The 23,984-nt window shown below is 38.7% G+C and overlaps 1 protein-coding gene across 3 annotated transcripts in view; it reads right to left on the bottom strand.

The window, feature by feature from the left end:
• Positions 1 to 495: 495 nt before the first annotated feature.
• Usp12 (ubiquitin specific peptidase 12) overlaps positions 496 to 23,984 on the bottom strand; it is an 85,067-nt gene continuing 61,578 nt past the window's right edge. For 2 of the 3 annotated variants that reach the window (XM_048341605.1, XM_048341606.1), the window contains 6 exons: positions 17,856 to 18,085; positions 11,982 to 12,058; positions 11,787 to 11,870; positions 6,536 to 6,733; positions 5,605 to 5,683; positions 496 to 3,621 (listed from right to left, as the gene is read on the bottom strand). In XM_048341605.1, coding sequence (XP_048197562.1) covers positions 3,520 to 3,621; positions 5,605 to 5,683; positions 6,536 to 6,733; positions 11,787 to 11,870; positions 11,982 to 12,058; positions 17,856 to 18,085 — 770 coding nt within the window. In that variant the 3' untranslated portion in view covers positions 496 to 3,519. Of the gene's footprint in view, positions 3,622 to 5,604; positions 5,684 to 6,535; positions 6,734 to 11,786; positions 11,871 to 11,981; positions 12,059 to 17,855; positions 18,086 to 22,348; positions 22,432 to 23,984 lie in introns of all 3 variants that reach the window. The other variant, XM_048341607.1, reaches the window with a different exon arrangement.

Here is a 23,984-nt window from a genome sequence, read left to right as displayed (position 1 = left end):
CAATAATCACAGACTGAAACCTCTGCAAACACAGCCCCAAAGAAATTATTTCCTCTTCTATATGCTAATTAAATGCAGGCACATAAACACTGTCTTACACATATATGATGCTGTTCTATAGTAAAATCTCTATGTATATCAAAAGAATAATTTAATTTAGCCAGGAGCTGGTGTCTCACACCTGTAATCCTAGCTACTCTGGAGGCTGAGATTTGAGGATCCTCATCCCAAACCAGCCAGGCAGAAAAGTAAATGAGACTCTTATCTACAACTAACCAAAGAAGCCAAAAGAACAACTCTGGCACATTAGCTTTGAGAAGGAAAAAAAAAAATATTCAGGGGGGTACCCCAGGCCTTGAGTTCAAGCCCCAGGACTGGCACTTAGAAAATGATTATGTGTACAAAAAAGTAGCAACACAACAGTTAAAAGTCTATACTTCTAATTTGCAAATATGTTTTAAGCAAAAAGGGGCAAAAACACTTTAAACACACAAGCACAAATAAACCAACTTTAATAGATATTATTTTGTATTTATATAGCGCCTTCTTCAAGAATCTTAAATGCTTTACAGACATTATCTCTAATTAATCCCCACAACAACCCTGTGAGGTAGGTATTACTCCCATTTTACAAGACAGGGAGACTGAAGCACAGAGAGGTTAAGTGACTTGCCCAAGGTCACACAGTTAAGTTCACTGAAGAGCCAGGACTCAAGCGCCTTAGCCTCCCAGCTCCCAGCCAAATACCTCATGAGAGAATCTTCAATGAAAAGTATCTTTAAAGAAAGTATCAAGAGTAGTATGTTATGAAAAAGAAGTCTTTCTACTGCCACCGAGGAAAGAAAAAAACCCTATACTGATGGTTGAGGCTACAAGACCCATAGAGAACATTTCCTTTCTTCCCTTTCCTAAAGTCTCCTGACTCCTGTCTTAAGTAATCTACAGGTAAAATTTCCAAGACAGAAGCCATGTGACTTAGAAGCAGGACATAATTACTTAAGAATATTTACTTTTAGTTAACGATAATTCATAGAAACTCTTATTCCAATATACAAAATATGGGACTGCTATCCCAACAAACATGTACATAGTTATACAGCAATCAACCTCATTTACAACCTGAACCTGCTGCTCGCTCCATCAGCGCCCACCAACAGGCACCCCCGGGAAGGCTCTGTTTGGGCCACTGTTCTTCCTTACTATACCTGTATATTCCCCCCCCTCCCACTACCCCCAACCCTGTAGGTTTTAAAACTATATTGAGTTTCTGATAAAATTCAAAAATGTTTTACTTAGATCCACCATCACTAAGAGTAAAGAGTCGATTTAGAACCATCACCCCATTGTCCCTCCCCTGATGAGTCTTACTGTGAAATAGTGTGGGTGAGCACAGTGCAACCACCAGGAACCCCACACCAGTGCTAGGTAGAACCTGCCCCAATAGGAAAGTTAACTTGGCCTTTTCTGCATGGTTTTCTAAAATGCAAAAATGGACAAATAAACACAACACAGTATTTCTATCCTGTACCTTTATGCCAATGACTTCATCTAATGTTTCCTACACATCATAGCCTGACTCTGCCTCAGTTTACCTTTTTGCTCTGCATGCACAGCTGCAAGGACACAGCTTGAAACTTTGAGACACCTGGTGCAGGCCAAGCAAATCACTGCCCTGACTCCCCATGTTCTTGGTTGAGATTCTCTTGTTATAATTCAGTGCCGCTGGGAGATCAGGCAAACCGTGTATGATCTGTACAAAACAACTCCAGCCAGGGCAAGGCTTAAGAACTCTTTTAAGAATAAATTGGTTGAAATATTATAAATTTCTCCCAGTACAGCTGGCTAAGAAGCCCAATGAGCTAGTGACCCTGTTAAAGGTCTGGTTATGGAACGAATAGGTGAAGTCATTTCCTGAGCTAAAAGATACAGATAATAAATGTTAATAATAGCAGCACAAAAAACACATTCTTTTTGTTGTTTTCCATAGTCCACAGTTTTAGCAAAATACCTTTAGAGAATTAACAAAAAAAAGGAATAACTGCAAAAAGTCTGATAGGATACCTGATGGCTACTTTTTTTTTTAAATAGGGTTTTTCAGTTACTTTTTATGAGTTACCCTTGGCCACAGTCAGACCACTTTACTGGTATCTCTTATTACATCTATGATTTCTTCAAACTCTCAGTGGAATGAAGTCCTAAACATGGATTGTAATCTCTCAACACCCATCCAATTGGATTAATGTAAACTCAGAGGGGGAAGAAGTACAGCAAAATGTTATTTTCACAATGCTGTTAGCTACTACCTGGGCTGAAAGGGTTATGATGCATACATGACTTCTTTCCAATGTAAAATTTTTAAAAAAATTGAAAATAACAAAACTGCAATGACATTAATCTTTCCAAGTGTGGTTCAACTTGAACATTAGAGAACTTAAGAATTCTAAAGATGGTATGCCACCACTGCACCAGAATTTCTTTCATCATTCCAACAATTACAGGGTTGTTTTTTTCATTTTACTGAAATTAAAGAGGAATATGATTTTTAAATTATGACAGAAGAACAACTACTTAGCCAGAGATATCAGTTCCTCCTGAAAAAGCAATGTTTACCTTTCTCATTGTATTTTTTCTCATGGTTATCTTAGTGATTTCAGATAGAATTAAAAATCTACCTTAAAAATAGAAACAAAACAAAAGGACCACTTAAGCCAACAAAACTACTAAAAATATGCTAAAATTTACTGACAAAATCATGGGCACTTCATACAATACTTAGACTCTACCAGTTTTAAGTAAAATAAATAAGGAAAAAATTATAATTACAAAGCCAGTCTTTCCCCTTGGGGAAACAAAAAGCCACTTTTGACCAATTGTTCCCTAAATATACATATACTGTATATTATTATAAGCTTCTTCAGAGAAGCAAAACATATTTGTCTTCCTGACACTGGATTCTAGTATTTGTTAGTTGTTTTTGTGTGTGTGTGTGTGTGTGTGTGTGTGTGTGTGTGTGTGTGTGTGTTTTTAAAACATCAGGAAGGCAACTGCAAGTGTTGGGCCCAAAAGTACTTCTGGTTTATACTTGAAAAGACCACTGAATATGCCCTTATCTATATTGAACACAGGCAACATATATGCAGTGTGTTCAGCATCATTTCCTTCCATTATCAATCAACCAGCACAGGTTCCAATTCGTTTTACTGCCCTCCCAAGGAATTCAAATCATTATTGGTGCAATTAATAAAGAGAAAATGCGTGCCAATAACAAGAGGAGCTGGTATCTGATTTCACTTCCTTGTTTGGAACTGCACAGACAGCATGATACCTGAGCAAATAAATCAACTACCATGATAGGAAGGGCTCCTTAATCCATAGTCTTTGCTTTATTGTGTGCAAAGTGTGCTAACTGCCCCCTGAGCTTCCTGCATGTCTCTTTTCATGAGAAATCAGTGCTTGATCCTTTCCATTATAACCAGAGAAGAAATGAGGCAGGAAGTATCTCTTCATCACGGTTCTCCCTCAGTCCCGAGACTGATAGAAAAGGATGTAACCAGACTCAGAGTTCTTTGAGATATCTGATGTCAACCCGTAGAATTCTTCAATAGCTTGTGCATCTATTTTCTGTGAGACAAAATACAAATATTAGTACAATATCAAGCTCTGGACATCAAAATAGCTTACATTAAAAAGACTGACATTATCAGGTACTGGCAAACATGAGGCAAACAGAATGTCCTACATGGCTGATGGGAATGTGAATGGTATAGTTACTTCGGAAAAATGTTGAAAAATACTTCCAAAGCCCAGTGCACAACCCCCTTTGATAAAGCAATTCTACCTTGAGGTGTAGGCTGAACCATATGAAACATACTATCAATCATTTGGACCTGCAAGAATTACAATTCCCAGTAGTCCAACCTAATGTACATCCAAGAAAAGTGAGGGCATGGGGCTAGGCATGTGGCTCAGTGGTAGAGTGCTTGCCGAGCATGCATAAAGCCCTGGGTTCAATTCCTCAGTACTACAGAAACAGAAAAAGCTGTAAGTAGTGTTGTGGCTCAAGTGGTAAGAGTGCTAGCCCTGAGCAAAAGCAGTTCAGGGACTGGCCTCAGGACTGGCCAAAAAAAAAAAAGTAAAAAAAAGTGAGGGCATATATTGAACAAAAGACTTGCACAATGATAATTAAAGTATTTTTGCTTATAACAGTAAAGATACTGACCAAAGCCCAAATCCTCACTATTTAATTTCACTAAATAGAAAATTACAAACCAACAAAAAAGGACTACTACTACGATTACTGGCAACAATAGGAATAACTCACACAACACACTAATGAGTAAAAAGAATCACATACAAAAGGCACTGTAAGAGTCTATTTATATTCAAACACAGACAAAATTTCTCATGGTGCTAAAAAAAAAAAAGGCAAAATAGCAGGTTCTAAGAAATGGAGGGTAGATGTGTGGACAGCTGTGAGTACTGACCAAGGAAGAGGAGTGAGGGAGGCCTGGACCCTGAAGATCCACTGTATCTTGAACTGGCTGGTTACAAATGTGTGTGTGTGTGTGTGTATGCATGCATGCGCACGCACACGTGTATACTCATGTGATTAAAATCTCAAGTTCTGAACAAGACTATATTGAAAGTATATTAGACAGCTCAGTAATACTTTTTTTTTTTTTTTTTTGGCCAGTCCTGGGCTTGAACTCAGGGCCTGAGCGCTGTCCCTGAGATCTTTTGCTCAAGACTAGCACTCTACCTCGTGAGCCACAGCACCAGTTCCAGCCCTTTTCTGTTTATGTGGTACTGAGGATTCGAACTCAGGGCTTCATGCAGGCATGGCAAGCACTCTACCACTAAGCCATATTCCCAGTCCCTCAGTAATGCTTTCTAAAATGAATAAAGCCGGGCTGGGGATATGGCCTAGTGGCAAGAGAGCTTGCCTCGTATACATGATGCCCTGGGTTCGATTCCCCAGCACCACATATACAGAAAATGGCCAGAAGTGGTGCTGTGGCTCAAGTGGCAGAGTGCTAGCCTTGAGCAAAAGGAAGCCAGGGACAGTGCTCAGGCTCTGAGTCCAAGGCCCAGGACTGGCCAAAAAAACAAAAAAAAAACAAAAAAACAAACAAACAAAAAAAAAGTAAAATGAAGAAAGCCTTTAAAAACAACAAGAACAACAATTTGTTCTCTTGAAAGCCTTCCCTTATTTCTATCGGTTTTGTGAATAAAAAGCAGGAATCAGATCACAATCTAAAGGCCCCCCAAATTATCAAATATTTACCATCATATATGAATAAAAAATTATTTTAAAAAATGAAGTCATGGGCCTGGGAATATTGCCTAGTGGCATGAGTGCTTGCCTTGTATACACAAAGCCCTGGGTTCGATTCCCCAGCACCACATATACAGAAAACGGCCAGAATTTGGAACTGTGGCTCAAGTGGTAGAGTGCTAGCCTTGAGCAAAAAGAAGCCAGGGACAGTGCTCAGGCTCTGAGTCCAAACCCCAGTACTGGCAAAAAAAAAAAAAAAAAAAAATGAAGTCATATATCAAAAAGGGCAAATGCAGTCACAGGTTTAGAGAAATTAAGAAACTACTTACTTCTACAATGTCATCATCAAACAACAACCAAAAATCATGACTCTTAACTATTGCAATATAATGGCCACGATTGGGACCACTGAAAGAAAAGAAAACAATAAAGTTAATCCTGTATGTTTAACTACATCATTTTCATGCTTTAAATTTCATCTTTTATTGAGACATAAAAATATCCTTTACCTGGCATTTCTCCCCCAAAAGTTAAAGCTACTCTAATTTTGAAATGGCATTCGATTTTAATATCAAGTAATTAGTACAAGTTTTCCAAAGTTAAGGGAAAAAAATTGAGCACAGTGTTTTAGAGCTTTAAAAGAGCAGTCAGTAAAGACTATATGCTCCCTCCCAATACAAGTTTTCATTACATGATTGCTTTATAGATGGAATTTTTGTATCTTATAAATTTACACGCGCACACACACACACGTATGCATGCGCACATGCACACGCAAACACACATTCATCCTGGCCAGGTGCCAGTGGCTCAGGCCTTTAATCCTGACTATTCAGGAAGCTGACACCTGAGGATTGTGGTTCAAAGTTAACCTGGGCAAGAGAGTCTGTGAGACTCTCATCTCCAATTAACTGTCCCAAAAAGCCAGAAGTGGTGCTGTGCCTCAAGTGGTACAGTGCTACCCGTGAGCAAAAAAGCTAAGGAATAGTACCCAGGACCTGAGTTCAAGCACCAGGACCAGCACACACACACAAAAAGATACATATCTTGGTGTGGTGGCATAGGCCTCTAGTTTTAAGGACTTGAGAAGCCAAGGCAGGAAGATTATGAGCTACAAAGTGAGTTCTAGACCAGCCTGGCTAGATGTTTTTTGAAACCTAGTTTCAAAAACACCAATTAAAAAAAAATCTCCATCAGAATCACTCCTGAACACACAGTGTTCTGCTCTATTCACTACAAGGTCCCCAGTGCCACAGTTACCTTCCACAGTGAACCACAACAGCAACAAGGTCATACATCCTGTCAGGATTGGTTGCATCTCCTGAAGTGTTAAACAGACGAAGTTCTAAAGGGAAAACTACCCGGTATGAAAGTTTTGTATATCGATGAAGTTGATCCATATATTTAAATCTCTTCAGGTGGAGAGCTAGAATCATGGGCAGTTTCTTAACTTTCATCCTATTAAAAATAAAGATGAAAACAAAATTTCATCCACTGTGCCCTTCAAAGAATGATTCAACTTAAGAGAGACTAATAAACAGCTAACTAATGTTGTTTCTTAAAGCCCAGCACTTCCCAGTTTTGCATATTTCTCACCCACATCGCTCTGTTATTTTTATAAGGGTAAAACAGCATTCTATACATACTAAATCTACCCACCTGACCACAGAGTCATATAATCTGACACACAACTCAAAAGGGCTCCAAAACAGAAGGATGGTACCAGGCCTTTGTCAAGAAATCTGTCTTGCAAACATAGATCCCTTCTTATAATAAGACCAAAGAGATGTGATACCTCACAAAGTAGTAGAGGAAAAATGGGTTCCTTAAAGCAGCCAATTCCTCTGGAAGTTAAAAAGTGGAGACTGAAACACATTTGCTTTATCAACCTATATATAGTACAAGCACAAATTAACAATGGGGGACTGAAACAAGGTAAGTATCAAAGACTATTCAGTTAAAGTGGTTTGCCAGGAATAACAAATATGAACGGTGACTCAAAAAGAAACAAAATAATTTGAAAATTTAAGAGTCTGTTTTTTACTTGCGAAACATGAGCTGCCCTTTATAGGCTAGTATCCTTTAGGAGACACTCACTTCCACTCTGACCATCTGTTCTCACAGGGTGGGGACTATCCCACCATAAGGGCCAGGGAATCATACAGTATAGGGCAGGGCAGACATGTGTGCTTCTTGTCAATTCCTGTAGCCTGTCTGCCTGTGTTGATAATTTGTATTGTCTGTAATGATGTTATAATACCAAATGGTCCTTGGCAGAAAAAAGGTTCCCCTGTAAGGCTCAGCTCAAATGACAATTCTCTACAATCTTCCATCAGCATTTAACAGGCTCACTTCATAATATGCCAAGGTTCCATAACGTGTACATACACACAAAAAACAAAATGTCAAACCATTTCTTTTCTTCCTTTACAATTTGAACTCTTAACAAGTACAAGCTCTGTTTTTATTCCTCAACAGGCATTCCGCCTGGTGCATGATACTTGCCAAATGCTACAAAACTGAACTGAATGCAGGTTCAATGGAGCAAAAGACTTTTTCCATAATGGAAGGGGGGAGAGAGGGAGGGAAGGAAGTCACTGCCTCTAACAATAGGGAAAAACACTTCAATAGTATTAAATCTCCATTCCTAAACATTTTAGCAGGCTGCTTAATATCCCTAAAATGTTTATCACACAACTAATCTGGGCTTTGAAAAAGCGTAGTCAAAATAGAAGTAAACATTCAATCTTTGAAGCAATCAAGAAATATAAGTTGATAGTCCTTATGGTCTCTTAGTAATTCCATTCTTGAATATCAATTAAATGTGACATATCAAATATAGCATGAGAAAAACCTACTTCTATAATTCCTTTATATAATGAAGACTTCTTACTAGTCAAACAATAGAAAATGTTTAAATAAATTACAAAACAAACTTCAGATAACACTGATGAAAGTTTCTAGTTAGCATACTTAAGTTAAAGTCTAGATATAAACATATAAATAATCTATCATATTAGTGACTCAATTGACACAGAGTTGCTACAAGACACTCTTTAAAGAACAAAGTATCCCTTTGAAAACACCCAATGGAGTGTGAATATTGATCATAAAATGATTATCCTGACATCTAAATGATAATAAAAAAGCATGTCTGATTAGACAACATATGAAGACAAGGAAGACTACCTTGCTGAGATCCCCTTAAAGGAAAACACTCACCTACCACAGAGAAACTAAATATGAGATCGGCAAATGTATTTTTTAAATGTGTATTTTAAAGATGAGAGACTAGCTTACAGAATTTGGCTCACATCAAAATGCTCTGGCACAGGTAGAAAAAACTGCTTACATGACTTTATAAAGATATATGCAAAGAATGTAAAGTTATTTTGCAGCAGGAAAGAGAAGTTATTTTCAGCTCATACCTGTAGTCCTACTACTCAAGAGGTTGAGATCTGAAAATTGCATCGCAAAGCTAGCCCAGGCTTCTATGAGATTCTTATCTCTAATTAACCAGGGGGGAAAAAAGCAGAAGTAGAGCTGTAGCCCAACTGGTAGAGTGCCAGCCTTGAGGGAAAAAAGGCACAGAACTAAATTCAAGCCCCAGCACAGGCACACACACGCACACACACACGGTTATTTTCTGTTCAAAACACCAATTCCACAATACAACAAAGAATTTATAGGCTTCTGGTTTTCTTTCCATTCAAAGTTTGTGTGGAAATAATAATATCACCGCCCTTATTTTTTGTAAAAAGTTGTTTTAGAATTAACTGGCTAACCATTCATGTATCACGCCCTGGGTTCCATTCCCAGGACCACAAAACAAAACAAACAAAGGAGGACATTAAAGTTTCAATTAAATATTGATTTAAAAAATCTTCTTTAAATTGGTTTATAATTTTTTTTTTGGGGGGGGGAGCAAAGGGGACTGGTGTCTGGATTTGAACTTAGTTAGGACCTAGTGCCTGCTAAGCCTGCTTTCTCAAGAAGCACTCTATACCTCCAGTCTAGTTTCTTGCTGATTAACTGAAGAAGACAATCTCCTAGAGAAAGTCCATCTGTGGCTCAAGTGAAAGGAGCAACACCAGGCCCTGAGTTCAAGCCTCAGTCCACACACACACACATACACTCTCTCTCTCTCTCTCTCTTTCTCCTGAAATTTCTGCCTGTGCTGGCTTTGAACCCTGATCCTAGATCTCAGCCTCTTGAGTAACTGGGATTACAGGTGTGACCTAAAAGCATGCAGTCCAGAAAACATTTTTAAAGTGAGTTTTCGTTTTTGTTTTTTTTTGTTGGTTTTTTTTACCCCAGAGTGGGGACTGAACTCAGGGCTTTGCATTTGCCAGGCAAATGCTCTTCCACTGAACTAAATCTCCAACTCCAATTCCCATTCTTTAAGTAAACTACGCAAAGAGGACACTAACATGCAAGCTTTGGCACAATACACAGAATATCCATAAACACATAGGAACTTATTAGTATCCTTAGAAGTCCTAACCACACAGACACACAATTCTAAGGTCTGAATTTCATGTTCTTTTTTTTTGGGGGGGGAGGCAGTCCTAAGGCTTGAACTCAGGGCTTGGGCACTGTCCCTGAGCCTTTTTTGTTTGGGCTAGCACTCAACCACTTCTGGCCTTTTCTGTTTATGTGGTACTGAGAAATCAAACCCATTCATGCATGCAAGCACTCTACCACTAAGCCACATTTCCAGCCTCCATGCAATTTTAAGCCAAGTTGTTTAACAGATTAATTGTAGCACATGTACAATGGGTTTGCTATGACTGTATGTGGAAGCCATGACAGTGATCGTTTGGGATGTGAGCAAGAAGATGAGAGTGGAGAACTTCATCTCTAACACATGTAAAAATAACCAAGCATGGTGGCTCACACGTGTAATCTAGCTGTTTGAGAGATGAAGATCAGGAAGATAGTGGATTCGTGGTAAGCTCAGGGAAAAAGGATGTGGGACTCCCTTCACAACCAATAGCTGGCAATAGTGGCATACACATGTCATTCCTGCTACATAAGTTCAAGATCAGAAAGATAATAATTCCAGGCTAGCCCAAACAAAACAAAACAAAACAAAAAGACCCTCATATCTCAACAAAAAAAGGCTGGGTGTGGTGGCAAGTCTCTGGCATCCCAGCTATAGTAGAAAGTGTAAATGGAAAGATTATGATACAGGCTGGCCTATGCAAAAAGTGAGAGCTATCTCAACAAATACCCAGAGCACAAAGGACTAGAGGTACCTCCTTGTGCACAGACTTCACAATCCACTTTATGCTGAACACCTGGTTTCCTTCTGGGAGCCTGGGATTGGGTACAGGCTAGGCAAAGGGTACTCTGTGACTGGGCACTGAGTTTATATTGTCACTTCCCATGATGTCACTATGCTAGAAAAATTAAGTATCTGTGTGACTTCGCAGGAAGAGTTAACTCTTGGAAGCTTGCCTGGATTTGGGCTTGCTGACTGTGCTCTGTATCCTTTCCTTGTAATAAATCTTAGCTGTGTGCCTGGCTAAATACTACGAGTCATTCTAGGAAAGCAGGTATGCTTCAACACATGGACATAACACGACTATTTGCTATTTAAGAGACCACAGCATCACTTCTGCAAGATGCCTTTCTGAGTTTAGTCATGAGAAAATACAAAATAAACTCAAGTGATAGAATCACTAACCTGAGATTTTCAATAGTTATGACCAGTAAAGTCAAGGAAAGACTGAGGAACTCTTCCAAATATACAGGACATTAATACTAAACATGACCTGTGTTTCTGGACTGGGCCCTGCTCCTAAAAAGGAACTGATGAGACTAATTCGTGATAGAAGAATGCGACCCACGGGAACAGCAAGCATGTCACTATTACTGCCCTTACTTGGATGGACACAGGAACAAGAAAACTTTCCTGTTGAAAAGAAACATTTATTAACATTTCTAGGATTGAGCCATCAGATTTGCAATGTACTTTCAAAATGGTCGAAGGTAAAAGAACATTTCCTGACAATGTTCATACAATTTTTCAGTAAGTTTGAAACTGTTGCAAAACAAAGAGTAACACAATGATAGTTGGTAGATAGTGGTTGTTCCATTTCTTGGCACCCAAAACCAGTCCTTTAACTTATAAGGACACATAATAATCCCCTATGTAAGAACAGCAGAGGATGGAATATAGGGTAAAGGACCCTTTCTCCCTTACCCTTTCCCTCACTAACAAAAAAAAAGTCTACAAATCATTAGAAAAGCCTAATATTTCATATGTACTCATTTATGACGATTCCATGATGTGTTTTGCTACAGAATTTTTTTAAATAAAAAAAGCATCAGGTAAAAGTATTTTGTTACTACTTAATAAGCCTCAACTTTGTTGGTGATAAAACGGACAAGTTTTAGTCAGTATCAACTTCCATGTTCAGCTAGATCATGTTCAGCTAGAGAAAAGCCCATCTCCAACCTCCATGACTGAAGACGCCCTCACAAATTCCAAAGGCACGAAACTCACCGTTTGTGTGCTTCCTGCTTGCTGCGACACTCTTCACAGTAATATTTATATTCACTGCAGAGAGTTTCTGTGTTGCTAAAACCTCTGTGCAAAATTCAAAACACATTTATTTTGTATTACCAGAAAAATCAATTCATTAAAAATATTCAAAATCAAAAGCAATCACTCAATTTCAAGGCAGATAATTTCACATACCTTAAACAGTGAGTAATTGATGTGTTTTGTTCCACATCTACAGAAAGGTCTAAAAAATCTTCATCTTTGCTGCTTATCTGTAAAAGTAAGAAAATTGCCTTTAATTTCTGTAAATATTAGGAACCATGGTTTGCAGATGGCAGAATTAAATGCATTCTATCAGTAATATAGAACTATTCTTCCTCAAGATTAAAGATAACTACTTCATTTGACTAACTAAAAGAACATTGAATAGATGCCCATAGTACAAATGTAAGTAAGATACCAATGTAAACATATGACTGTCTCACTGGCAAAGGTAGTATGATGCAAGAACTTGTACACAAACTAAGGCTGAACTTGTACACAGCCTACGTCTGAATGAGAAGGTATGACAAAGGACCTCATACCTGTTTTATGATTTAGGAAAATAGTTCCCTGGGTATCACCAAGAGGTAACTGAGCTATGAGGATGGATATTATCAAAATAAACTGTTGACATGCACAACAATGGAACAATAAAGCTTCCTGAAATTGTATCAGGAAGGGGGTAAGAAGGATGAGAGAGAATGATAGAGGGATAGGCTGGAATACACTGCATAAATGTATGGGAATACCACAATAAAATCTCCCCCGTGACCAGCTAATGGATGCAAATAAAAATAATTTAGCCCCAAATGCCAAATTAGTATCTATTTATAACCTACCTATATCTCTCCCAAAGCATCTAATATAAAGTTCTGATTTACAAGTAAATCTTGCATTTAAAAAAAGTAGTTATTACTTGCTCATTTGAACTGCAGTAGGACAGAACTTCAGGCAGAAATCTCCCTACCTGTTTAGTGGTCTGTTCCTATTCCCGGGGTGAGCATGCAACAGGAGACATAACGTGCCTGACTTGTTCCCCTGTGCCTCTCATCACTACACAGTTCACAAATGCTTTCCTGTTTCAATATTGCATCACTTGTAAGCTCTGAACCACAAAGCAGTGACAGACTGTAAGGTTGTACACATCTACACAACTATGAATAAACAGGAATACTGTGCAGACTGTGTATGACAGATGAAGGGATTTCAAGAGTGACTGACAGCTTCATTTCTAAATTTACTTAGTTCTAACTTAGAACTGAAACCCTCACATAAGGTGCCATTCCACTACAATTACAATCTGGGTCTCAAAAATTCCAGTGAAAAAGATGGCGGGGAGACAAATCAGAGACATCTAAGAGAATATGATGTATTTAGAGAAAACATATTGAGCACAAGTTAGAGAATCTGATAGGGTGACAAGGGTCACTAGGGCAGAGGTAGCTACAATGAGATCAGAGTGATTTATGTGTATGATAAAAGAAAAAACAGCCTGTTGGGCCAAGCATGATGGCTCATGTCTATAATCCCAGCTTTCAGAAGATGGAGGCAGAGCTACATAGAGTGATCTTGTCTCAAAAAAAAAAAAAAAAAAAAAAAAAAAAGCCAGGGGCTGGTGGCTCACATCTGTAATCCTAGCTATTCAGGAGGCTGAGATCTGGGGATCATGGTTCAAAGTCACCCCTGGCAAGAAAGTCCCTGAGACTCTTACCTCCAATTAACCACCAGAAATCTGGAAGTAGTGTTGTGGCTCAAAATGGTAGAATGCTAGCCTTGAGCTAAAGAGCTTAGGGACAACACCCTGGCCTGAGTTCAAGCCCTATGACTGACAAAAGAAAAAAGAAAAGAAAAGCAAACAGACAAACAAAAAACAGCTTGGCATTTTCCAAAGAGATTGCTTCTGAAAATGAGGTTCTGATACTGTATATGTTCTTGATACATTGTATATTGCATATATGTCAACCTGACCTAGACAAGGGATAGAAAAACAGGTTGTAAGACATCATAAGAAATGTACACACTGCCCTACTATGTAACTGCACCCTCTTTGCACAACACCTTGTAAAAAAATTTATGTCCAATTAATAAAAAAAAAAAAAAAGAAAATGAGGTTCTGAGATATTGTCTCAGGGGTCTTTATTTTAAATATTCACCTTTAGGGTAATATGAAACTCTGACAAAGGCTACTCTGGATTATCTGGTTGTAACCTGGAGTTGCTATGTTTTACACCTGTGTTGTACCTGAAAAAGTGGTTGTGATGGGAATGGAGGAGTGGCTTAAGCAGCAAAGCACTAGATTGGAACAAAAGAAACTTTGGGACAGTACTCAGCCCAAGTCCCAGGACCAAGACACACACACACAGTGGTGTTGAGCATGTCTGGTTAATATTGGGCTAATAATACATCTTTCTAACACATCATATCTAGCTTATCAGAGAAGACAAGTCTAAAAAGCTCAGGAAGACACCCAAACTGGATGTGGACTTGGACTCATCAGTCCATGTAACAATAAAAATCAAACAAACTCCTGCTCATGAATAATGCCACACACAATGAGATCCCAGTGAACACAGTGACTAAAGAATGGAAAAAGAGACTGGGATGTAGCTCAGTGGCAAAGCGCTTGCCTAGCAAATACAACATCTTGGGTTTGATTCCCTAGTACACACACACATACAAAAAAAAAAAAAAAAAGAATGGAAAAAGGAAAGCGAAAGAATTGAGACTGAGAAGGAACTCTGGAAGGAACCCTCACAGAATAGAGAAGATCAGTAGAAGAGTAGGTTGCAGAAATAAGATTCAGTGAAGTGGTAACAAATGCATTACTCCAATACAAGCTCTAGCTTTTCTAGGAAGTCCACCCCTCATCTTTCCAAGCACCTCCCATTTCCATCTGACTTGTGTGACATTACTATGCTGGGGATATTTGTTGGCCAGTCTTTACCCAGTCAGCATCTTGAGGTCAGACTTAGGTCTTAATCATCTTTTATCCCCCTCTGCTCATCTTGCACATGGCATAGTTAGTTCTTAAATATTGGCATAATATCAAAAATGAAATGATACATATTCACATTTGAGAAGTACTAGGTCCTATCCCTCTAGCTTAGTTTGATAAAGACAAGGCACTATCATATTTACTCAAACTGTATTATAATGTCTTAGACTTAAATATTCTAAAACCATGTTTAGTTCTTGGGAACATACCTGCAAATACAGGCTACATTCAGAAGGGCTTACTAAAGAATGGCTGGAAAGATTGGGATCCTTCCAAGTTACATTTATAAGTATTCAAACACTTTAGAGCAAGAATGACCGATACCTTTCAAAATGTGTAAGTTGGTAGGTGCTTGTGGCTCATGCCTATAATCCTAGCAACTGAGGAGGCTGAGATCTAAGAATTGTCGTTTGAAGCTAGCCTGGGAGCAGGAAACTATGTGAGCCTCTTACTTTCAACCAACCACCAAAAACCTGGAAGTGGAGCTGTGGTTCAAGTAGTAAAGCACTAGCCTTGAGGCAAAAAAAAAAAAAAAAAAGCAGCTCCGGGGCAGTGACCAGGCCTTGAATTTAAGCCCCAGGACCAGCATGCACATGTGTGCGTGTCCACACACACAAAGTTGTATCTCTACAAAATCTTGTAGCCACTGTTAAGATTTAAGACTTCAAAGGCTTTTGGTATCTTGAATGTTCCTAGTCTACCTTACTAGTTTCATATATTACTGACTATACTACCCCCTCCCCACACAACTTTCCCTTTCCTTCCCTCCCTTCCCTTTCTTCTATTTCTCCTTTTCATCTTTCTCTCTTCTTCCCCCCTCACCCTGCCGCGACCTCTCATGGTTTGAGGTTTGAACTCAGGGCTCTATACTTGTTAGGCAGTACTTTACCACTTGAATCATGCCTCCAGTCCAGCATTTCTCCAGCAAATTCAAATATTTTGTTTCACTGAAGAGTATTAAAGCATATATATTCTGGTCATCTTCTAACAAATAAAATTCCATTATAACAATAAAAAACTGTCAATTCCTTGGTTATACTTACTATTCTAATGGAATATATTGCTGCAATAACTTGGCAGTATGCTTCTTTTTTTCTTTTTTTTTCTTTTTTGCCAGTCCTGGAGCTTGGACTCAGGGCCTGAGCAGGGTCCCTGGCTTCTTTTTGCTCAAGGCTAGCACTCTGCCACTTGGGCCACAGCGCCACTTCTGGCCGTTTTCTGTACATGTGGTACTGAGGAATCAAACCCAGGGCTTCCTGTATACGAGGCAAGCACTCTTGCCACTAGGCCATGTTCCCAGTGGCAGTACATTTCTTAAAGTTTGGAACTTAGCTGTAACATTTTTCCTTAAAAGCTTCTCTTAAAATAATCATTGGAGGGCTGGGAATATGGCCTAGTGGTAGAGCACTGGCCTCGTATACATGAAGCCCTGGGTTCGATTCCCTAGCACCACATATATAGAAAATGGCCAGAAGTGGCACTGTGGCTCAAGTGGCAGAGCGCTAGCCTTGAGCAAAAAGAAGCCAGGGATAGTGCTCAGGCCCTGAGTCCAAGGCCCAGGACTGGCAAAAAATAAAAATAAATAAATAATCATTGGAGTTCGTGCAACAGGATAAAGATAAAGACAGACTCAGCCCACTTCCTGACATCAATGTCCAGCAAAGACCGTAACTGGTAGTTGGGGCAATGGAGATACTCAGACCGAAGACACCCTTATGCTAACCAAAACATCACCACAGGCTATGCAATGCACTCAAGCACTCAGGTATCCTGCTTTCATTGGATCTCATTTACTTTGGAAGGGAATTTTATTTATCTACTAGTACTGTTCCCTCCAGTAATAAATTTACTTCACTAATTAAGATGTATACATGTGACAGTGGTCATTAATTGGATGTGAATGCTCTGATTTTTTTCAGAATATGTGTCACTCATGTATGTGCAGTGATGTCTCAATAAACCTACTGTACTATCAGTTATACTAAAAAAAAAGGACAGTACCATGAGGAACATCACCTACTGCTTAATAAACAATGTTAGCATTTTATGTATTAATTATACTGTGTACTATTGTTGTCTATTAGTGTATTCCTTCTACAGGTACAGTTCACTGTTGTATGTAGGCTAGCAGCAGCCTCACACACGTCATATTTGCCACAACGCTTGACTACTTCAAGAGGTCATGGTGAGTGACTGACCTAGACTATCCGGTTTCTGTTTCACAATGAGAAAATCACCTAACACTTTTCTCAGTATGTACTCTTGTCCACAGAGACGTGTGTGACTATTCCTACCTAGCCTGTAAGTTTCCATGAACTTACAGAAAACACATAGTTCTTACAACATAGTTTTTGGAGTCTTTCTAAACTGAAATAAAAGGAGAGTTCCATCTCGGTCAATTTCCTTCTATCATAGAAGGCATTCACTGTCAAAAACAGGACATAAGTGGGCTGGGAGTATGGCCTAGTGGCAAGAGTACTTGCCTCCTACACATGAAGCTCTCAGTTTGATTCCCCAGCACCACATATATGGAAAACGGCCAGAGGGGGCGCTGTGGCTCAAGTGGCAGAGTGCTAGCCTTGAGCAAGAAGAGGCCAGGGACAGTGCTCAGGCCCTGAGTCCAAGGCCCAGGACTGGCAAAAAAAAACAAACAAAAACAGGAAATGCAGATACATTCCTCTTTCAACTGAAAAGTATGCCTGTAACTTTTTTTTTTTTTTTTTTTTGCCAGTCCTGGGCCTTGGACTCAGGGCCTGAGCACTGTCCCTGGCTTCTGTTTTGCTCAAGGCTAGCACTCTGCCACTTGGGCCACAGCACCACTTCTGGCCGTTTTCTGTATATGTGGTGCTGGGGAATTGAACCCAGGGCCTCATGTATACGAGGCAAGCACTCTTGCCTCTAGGCCATATCTCCAGCCCCGCCTGTAACATTTCTATCATATGATTTAAATTTTTAATGATGTCCCATACCCTCATCTTGAAAGAACTATTAACTGAATGAGTTTTCTACATACAATTTTATGGTATACTTACAGTTTCACAAGTAAGACATCTGGTTTCATTAGTTAATGTTCCCTGAAAAATCTCATGAACCCACGTTGGGTCTGGTGTGCTGTTGTTATTTTCACTGTCAATATTACCATTAGGCAAGCGACCATTTTGTTTTTCTTGCTTTCTCTCTTCTTGTAAAATATCAGCAATTGTATTTAGTAAGTAATTTAAGAATTCATGGGCATCTTGTTGCATGTAGTTGTCAAAAAGCTCTAAAAATACAAATGGGAGTATTAGAGAATTACTTCAAAACACAAATCTGAAAACGGCTAGTATTTTATTAGAAATGAAAGTACTGATATTTATTATGATCTATATAATACATAAGAACTGGGTGACTTTCACATCTAAAACTTATGACTTAATTGGAGGAAATAAAAGTTAAGATGAATAAATTTTTTTTAAATACTAAGTGATGAACAAAAAAGGATAAAAACCTGTCCTCACATTTGTAGGATAATGGAAAGACAAGAAGTAACTACTTTTTATTATTTTATTGAACTTATTGTCTCACAACTATTTCAGTACGGTAAGTTTTTAAGCAGAAGCTACATAGCCACTTGCTTTTTAAGTCAACTGGCTAAGAAGCAGTTTATTAAAAGAAAATTACTGGGCTACGTGTACATTCCAGAATTGATTTAGTAGGTGAGGGGTGAGGTCTGGAACCTGTGTGGTCAGGAATTATCCATGTAAGGCATATAATCTCTAACGTCCACTCAATCGGTGAGATTTTAAAACCATGAATGTTCCCTACAATGTTTCCCATACAAATGAGGAGCTATAAAAGAAACACTGGCTATGCTAATATCAAGCATTGGCTTTAGTATAATATACATATCACAGAAGTGTAAAAATTTTAGAGGCTGTATCTCATTTTCCTCTTAACTGTGTGACACTGTGATTAACCTTATTTTACAATAAGAAATGGGATCGGGGAGGGTAAAAATATCTGCCAAGAAAGGCAGGGGCCAGGAATCAAGCCAGGCAGCTGCTCCACCTGCCTAATATTAAGGCTACTAACCAACCAAGAAAAGAGCATTATTGGCCAACCACGAAAACCTATGCATTATTCAATGAACTGCAAGGAGAAAAATCACTAAAGAAACTACTTCTGGATCATCAATGTACTTTTTTGTGTTTGTTTGGGTATCAGTTCTGGGTCCTGAATTCAGGGCCTAAGCATTGTCCCTTAGCTTTTGTGTTCAAGACTAGCACTCTACCACTTGAGCCACAGCTCTACTTCCAGCTTTTTGGAAGTCCTCTCTGGACTTGCTTTGAGCCTCAATCCTCGGATCTCAGCCTCCTGAGTAGCGGTTATTACAGGCATGAGCCACCAGTGCCCAGCTTATCAATGCACATTTAATGAGTTCAACAAAAGCTCATTTCTATCTCTAAAGACAAATGCATAAACAATTTAGAAAAAAAATTATTCCTAGGAAAAAAGATTAGGAATGTTAAAAGAGGTGGAGAGGTACATTAGGTTCTATGCACCAAATCATTTTAAGACATAAAAAGAAAAGCACTAACAGTGAAACCTGGAAGGTAATATTACCTTCGATAATTCAAAAGAAAACATCTCCCAAAACAAACAAACAAACAAACAAACAACATGAGCTTCAGACTTGAAATAAATAATTTATAGAAAAAACTTTCAAAACACTAATATAAAAATGTTCAGCTCTATACTAGAAAAGTTTTGACCATCTTGAGTGTGAAAAGGCCCAATACTCAGAATATTTAAATTAAAAAAAAAACAAACAAACAAGGAACTGGAGGTTGGCTCAAGTGATGAGTTGGCAGTCTTGAGCAAAAAAAGCTGAGTGAGAGTCAAAGGCCCTCAGTTCAAGTCTCAATACCAGCACAAAACAAAAGCAAGCAAGCATGTGCATGCATGCACGCACACACACGCACACACACACACACACACACACACACACACACCTCTAGAAAAAGAAAATAGTAAAAAACTAGCAAATGAAAATAACAAGCAATTCATCACAAATAAATGAGGAATGAATATTAAGGCAATGTAAACAAACAATCATCAATCATTCTGCTTATCACTCTGACAAAACAAAAAACAACTCAGTGCCCAGTGCTGGCTTGACTGTGGAGAACTGAGCATTCTCAAGCACACTTGCTGGGACTGTGAACGGGATGGCATGTGTTAGAAGAGCCATTTTGGTAAGAACATAACCTAGTTTTCTAAAGACAGCAAGCAAGGCCACGTAAGCTATCTGTGTCATATTTTGAAACAAATTTGGATATGGATATTCATTCATAACAGCAAAAGTTCATTCATAACAGCAAAAGTCTAAAAAAAGTTTATCGACAGAATGGTTTAAGTTATAATTTTATTGTGCAATACCCAACAGAAATAGTTCCACATGAACTAATAAGGAAAATTCTTAAGATATTAAGTGAGGCAAAGATGGTAAACAGGTATGTGTAATAGATCCTACTAATAAAACACAATGATCTAAAGGTCCCCAAAAATGTAACTATAGCTTTCTATTTGGACATACTTATTAAAATGTGGAGAAAAGGCTTACTTAGTAGACCAAGGAATTTCTCAGGAAAAGACTGAAGGGCATATAGTATCCAGAGGAACTTCCAGTTTATGCAGAGATTTTGCTATACGAATATGCACATTTTTAAAAGATTCTCTTTAAAACACATTCTCCTATCATGAAATATTTCTTTCATTCATTCATTTATTGACTGACTGCTTAATTGGGTAATGGGGTTCAAACTCAGGGCCCTACATTTGCTTGGCTGGTGCTCTTACCACTTGAGCTATGCTTTCGACCCTGTATGCATGAATTATTCCAACTTTTAACAAGAAAACAAAACCTTTCCACACACAAAGCCTGCTTCCTTGCTCCCCAACACAGCCTGTTGGACATCTTCTTATCTTCCCAAGCCCTTTCAGGCTTTAAAAACCAGTCTTGCACTGTGTCTAGTCTGCTCCATCTCCACTTTATCTATCTTGATCCAATTCAATTCCCTTTTCTTAGCCCACTAACAAGGCTCCTGTAACTTTCCTTCTCACAAGGAAAATATACCAGTTTGACTTAAAGTGCTCGAATTTTTCTACCTAAGGAATTTCCTTGACTTCTGCACTTTAAATTTTACATTATATATCCCAGGTCCATTATTTATTTTCTTTTCTTTTCTTTTTTTTTTTTTTTTTTTGCCAGTCCTGGGGCTTGGGATTCAGGGCTGAGCACCGTCCCTGGCTTCTTTTTGCTCAAGGCTAGCACTCTACCACTTGAGCCACAGCGCCACTTCTGGTCGTTTTCTGTATACATGGTGCTGGGGAATTGAACCCAGGGCTTCATGGATGCTAGGCAAGTACTCTACCGCTAAGCCACATTCCCAGCCCCATAATTTATTTTAACATGCCCAAATCCATTCCACAGATTTGTATTTCAAATCAATAAAATAATAATGCAACTATAGTCACACTTCATTTCCCTTCTCCCAGTTTAGCATAGGGGATTCTGTTAGCCTAAACTCCCAATGTTATCCTTAACAACTGAAAACCATGAGTTCTAACTACCGCATTTGCCTATGTGGATTTAACAAGTAATTAACTTGGTATACTGAATGTCCACTGGTTTGTCTGCAGGAGGGGCAGCAGATTTCCACTGTACTGCCCATTTCCTGCTCATAGCAGAAGCCACTGAGTCTCCCCATGACACCATGGGGTAGCCTGCAACTCTGCAATCCTGTTGGCAGTCCACTCCACCAGACATCACCTCACCAAAGCTGGGATCAGGGAAAAGAAGGGGGATGGGAGGAGAAAGAGGAAAGAAGGCAAAGTAGAAAAGGAATTGGAAAAGGCATGGAGGAACCTAGAGAATGCTTTCATAAGAACAGCTGCGGACTTAAGAGTTGGAGATGACTGATTCACTACGGCAGACAGGCAGACAGTGTTGTGCTGGCTTACTGCCAAAATCTAAAATAGTTTCTTTTTTTTTTTGTCCTGTTAAAATTATTTTGGCATATATGCCTGTTGGTTTTTTAAATAACTGCTTCTTTTGTAAAGCAAAAAATGTATTTTTTTGATATTTGCAATTTTTATAATGTTCTTTTTATCAAAGAATAATGGCTTCAGATCCACAGAAATACCTCAACTGACTTGAATCTCTGGAAATGTGATGTAAAGTAAACCAGAATGTCCTTTAAACTTCTGTTAAAGTATTTCAGTAATTCACAGTCCACTATCAGTAAATATATTATACTCAGTACCAATGAGGCCATATAAACATTAAAAAAACATGAATAATATGACCTCAGAACAATCTCTGTGAATTGCATTACATTTAATTATTAACACTGGGTTTCTTACTGTTGGGTTTCTACTCTGCTAAGTAGCACAGAGAAAAAGATGGAACTCAAAATGCTTCTGGTAAGTTAAACAAATGCATTCATTCATTCACTCATTCAGTAAATATTTAGTAAGCACCTACTCTGTGCCAGGAACAGGATTATGTGCTTGGAATACAATGGTGAGCAAATACAAATGGGTTCCCTCCATCATGGAACTGACAGTCTAGTGGAAGAGATAGACAATTTCATTAATAAATGCTTGATAATAACTATAGTCCTGATTCAGCTGTAGTATTAATTCAAAAGAATGAAAATTAAATCCCTGCTTAAGAAATGATTATATTTTTGTCGCAATTCAGATACAGCTATAGCTCTTATAACAAAAAATAATTCCTATGATTTTTTGGGAAAAGAGAACTGGCTGGAATAAATACAAATAATGACTTCTTCAAATAAATAAAATTATTATTCCTCAAATTAAATAGGTGTTATTTGTAAACAACTAATAATTATTTGAGGAAGACAAAGACCTAAATAAATATGCATATATTTAATTTGTATTTACATGTATAACTAAAATCAAACACACATGTTTGATATATACCTGCAGGTTCCTTAAGAACTAAGACTCTTCTTATGCTGTCCACTGCGGTATCCCCCCAGCAGTTCCAATAATACTGCAAATGTATTAGAGGTGCTTGACATTTTTTGAATGAATGAATGAATGAATGGAAGAAAGAAACAAGCCAAGAATAAGAGTTGAAAGAGCTAAGATGATACAAGGAAAGTACATGTGGCTGCCCAAAATAATTTGAACTATGCGTATCACCAAGATGCAGTGCTCACACACTGATACACATGGCTCTCGAGCCTGTCTTCAATGAGTCTTAAGTTGTCCAGCTGACACAAGTAGGTCACTGGTCTGTGTTTTTATTACTTCCTATGGAAAGTAGCTTTGAACCGAAGAACTGAATTCATACCTGGATTACTGCAGCAGACTCTGACTGGCAGAGTCTCTGCAGTCCTGCTGCCCAGGCCCACCCACATCCAAGTAGAAGGATCTTAGAGGATCTCCCACAAATGCAGGTCAGGACCTATCCCCAATCTGCCCGGAACCCTCTGACAGTGTCCCATGGCTTTCAAATAAAGCCTAAGCTCCAGCTCTCTGCCTTTCTCTAGCCTTATCATCACTAAACTCTACTTTTTAAAAGTTAACTTCCTGGCCATCCTTCAAATACTACAACTGCACTTCCTTTGTGACTAACATGTTTAACTAAGCTCTTCCAGGCTTGCTTCTTACTCCCATTCTCTACAGTCCCCTCAATAGTGAGCTGCTCCAACCACCTACATCTACACTGGCCACTCCTTTTTCTATTTCTCATCACGGCTTCCTTTTTCTTCCTAGCAATGGCACATTTGTATCACAGAATTTCCCCAAATGATGGTCAGGTTCTTGAAGGCTTATTTCTATATCCCCAGTGCCTAGACAATGTCGGGTACACAACAGAAAATAAATATATAACCATTAGTCAGTGCAAACAATCTCCTGGTATCCATACTATCACCAAAGATAACAAATGCGTTGTCACACTATATGTGGGAACACTGCAACAGACCCCTTATGCTATGGTTAGGTACTGTATTAAGAATTTGAAACCAATGCTGGGTGCTGATGGTTCACTAGTATAATAATAGATAGCCAGGAGGCTGAGATCTGAGTCAGCATGGGCAACAAAGTCCAAGAGACTCTCATCTCCAATTAACCACCAAGAAAGA

The sequence above is a fragment of the Perognathus longimembris genome, chromosome 3, assembly GCF_023159225.1.
Source record: "Perognathus longimembris pacificus isolate PPM17 chromosome 3, ASM2315922v1, whole genome shotgun sequence".
Taxonomy (NCBI): Eukaryota; Metazoa; Chordata; class Mammalia; order Rodentia; family Heteromyidae; genus Perognathus; species Perognathus longimembris.
Note: the sequence above shows the minus strand (reverse complement) of the source record. Positions and strands in the feature narration are given on the sequence as shown.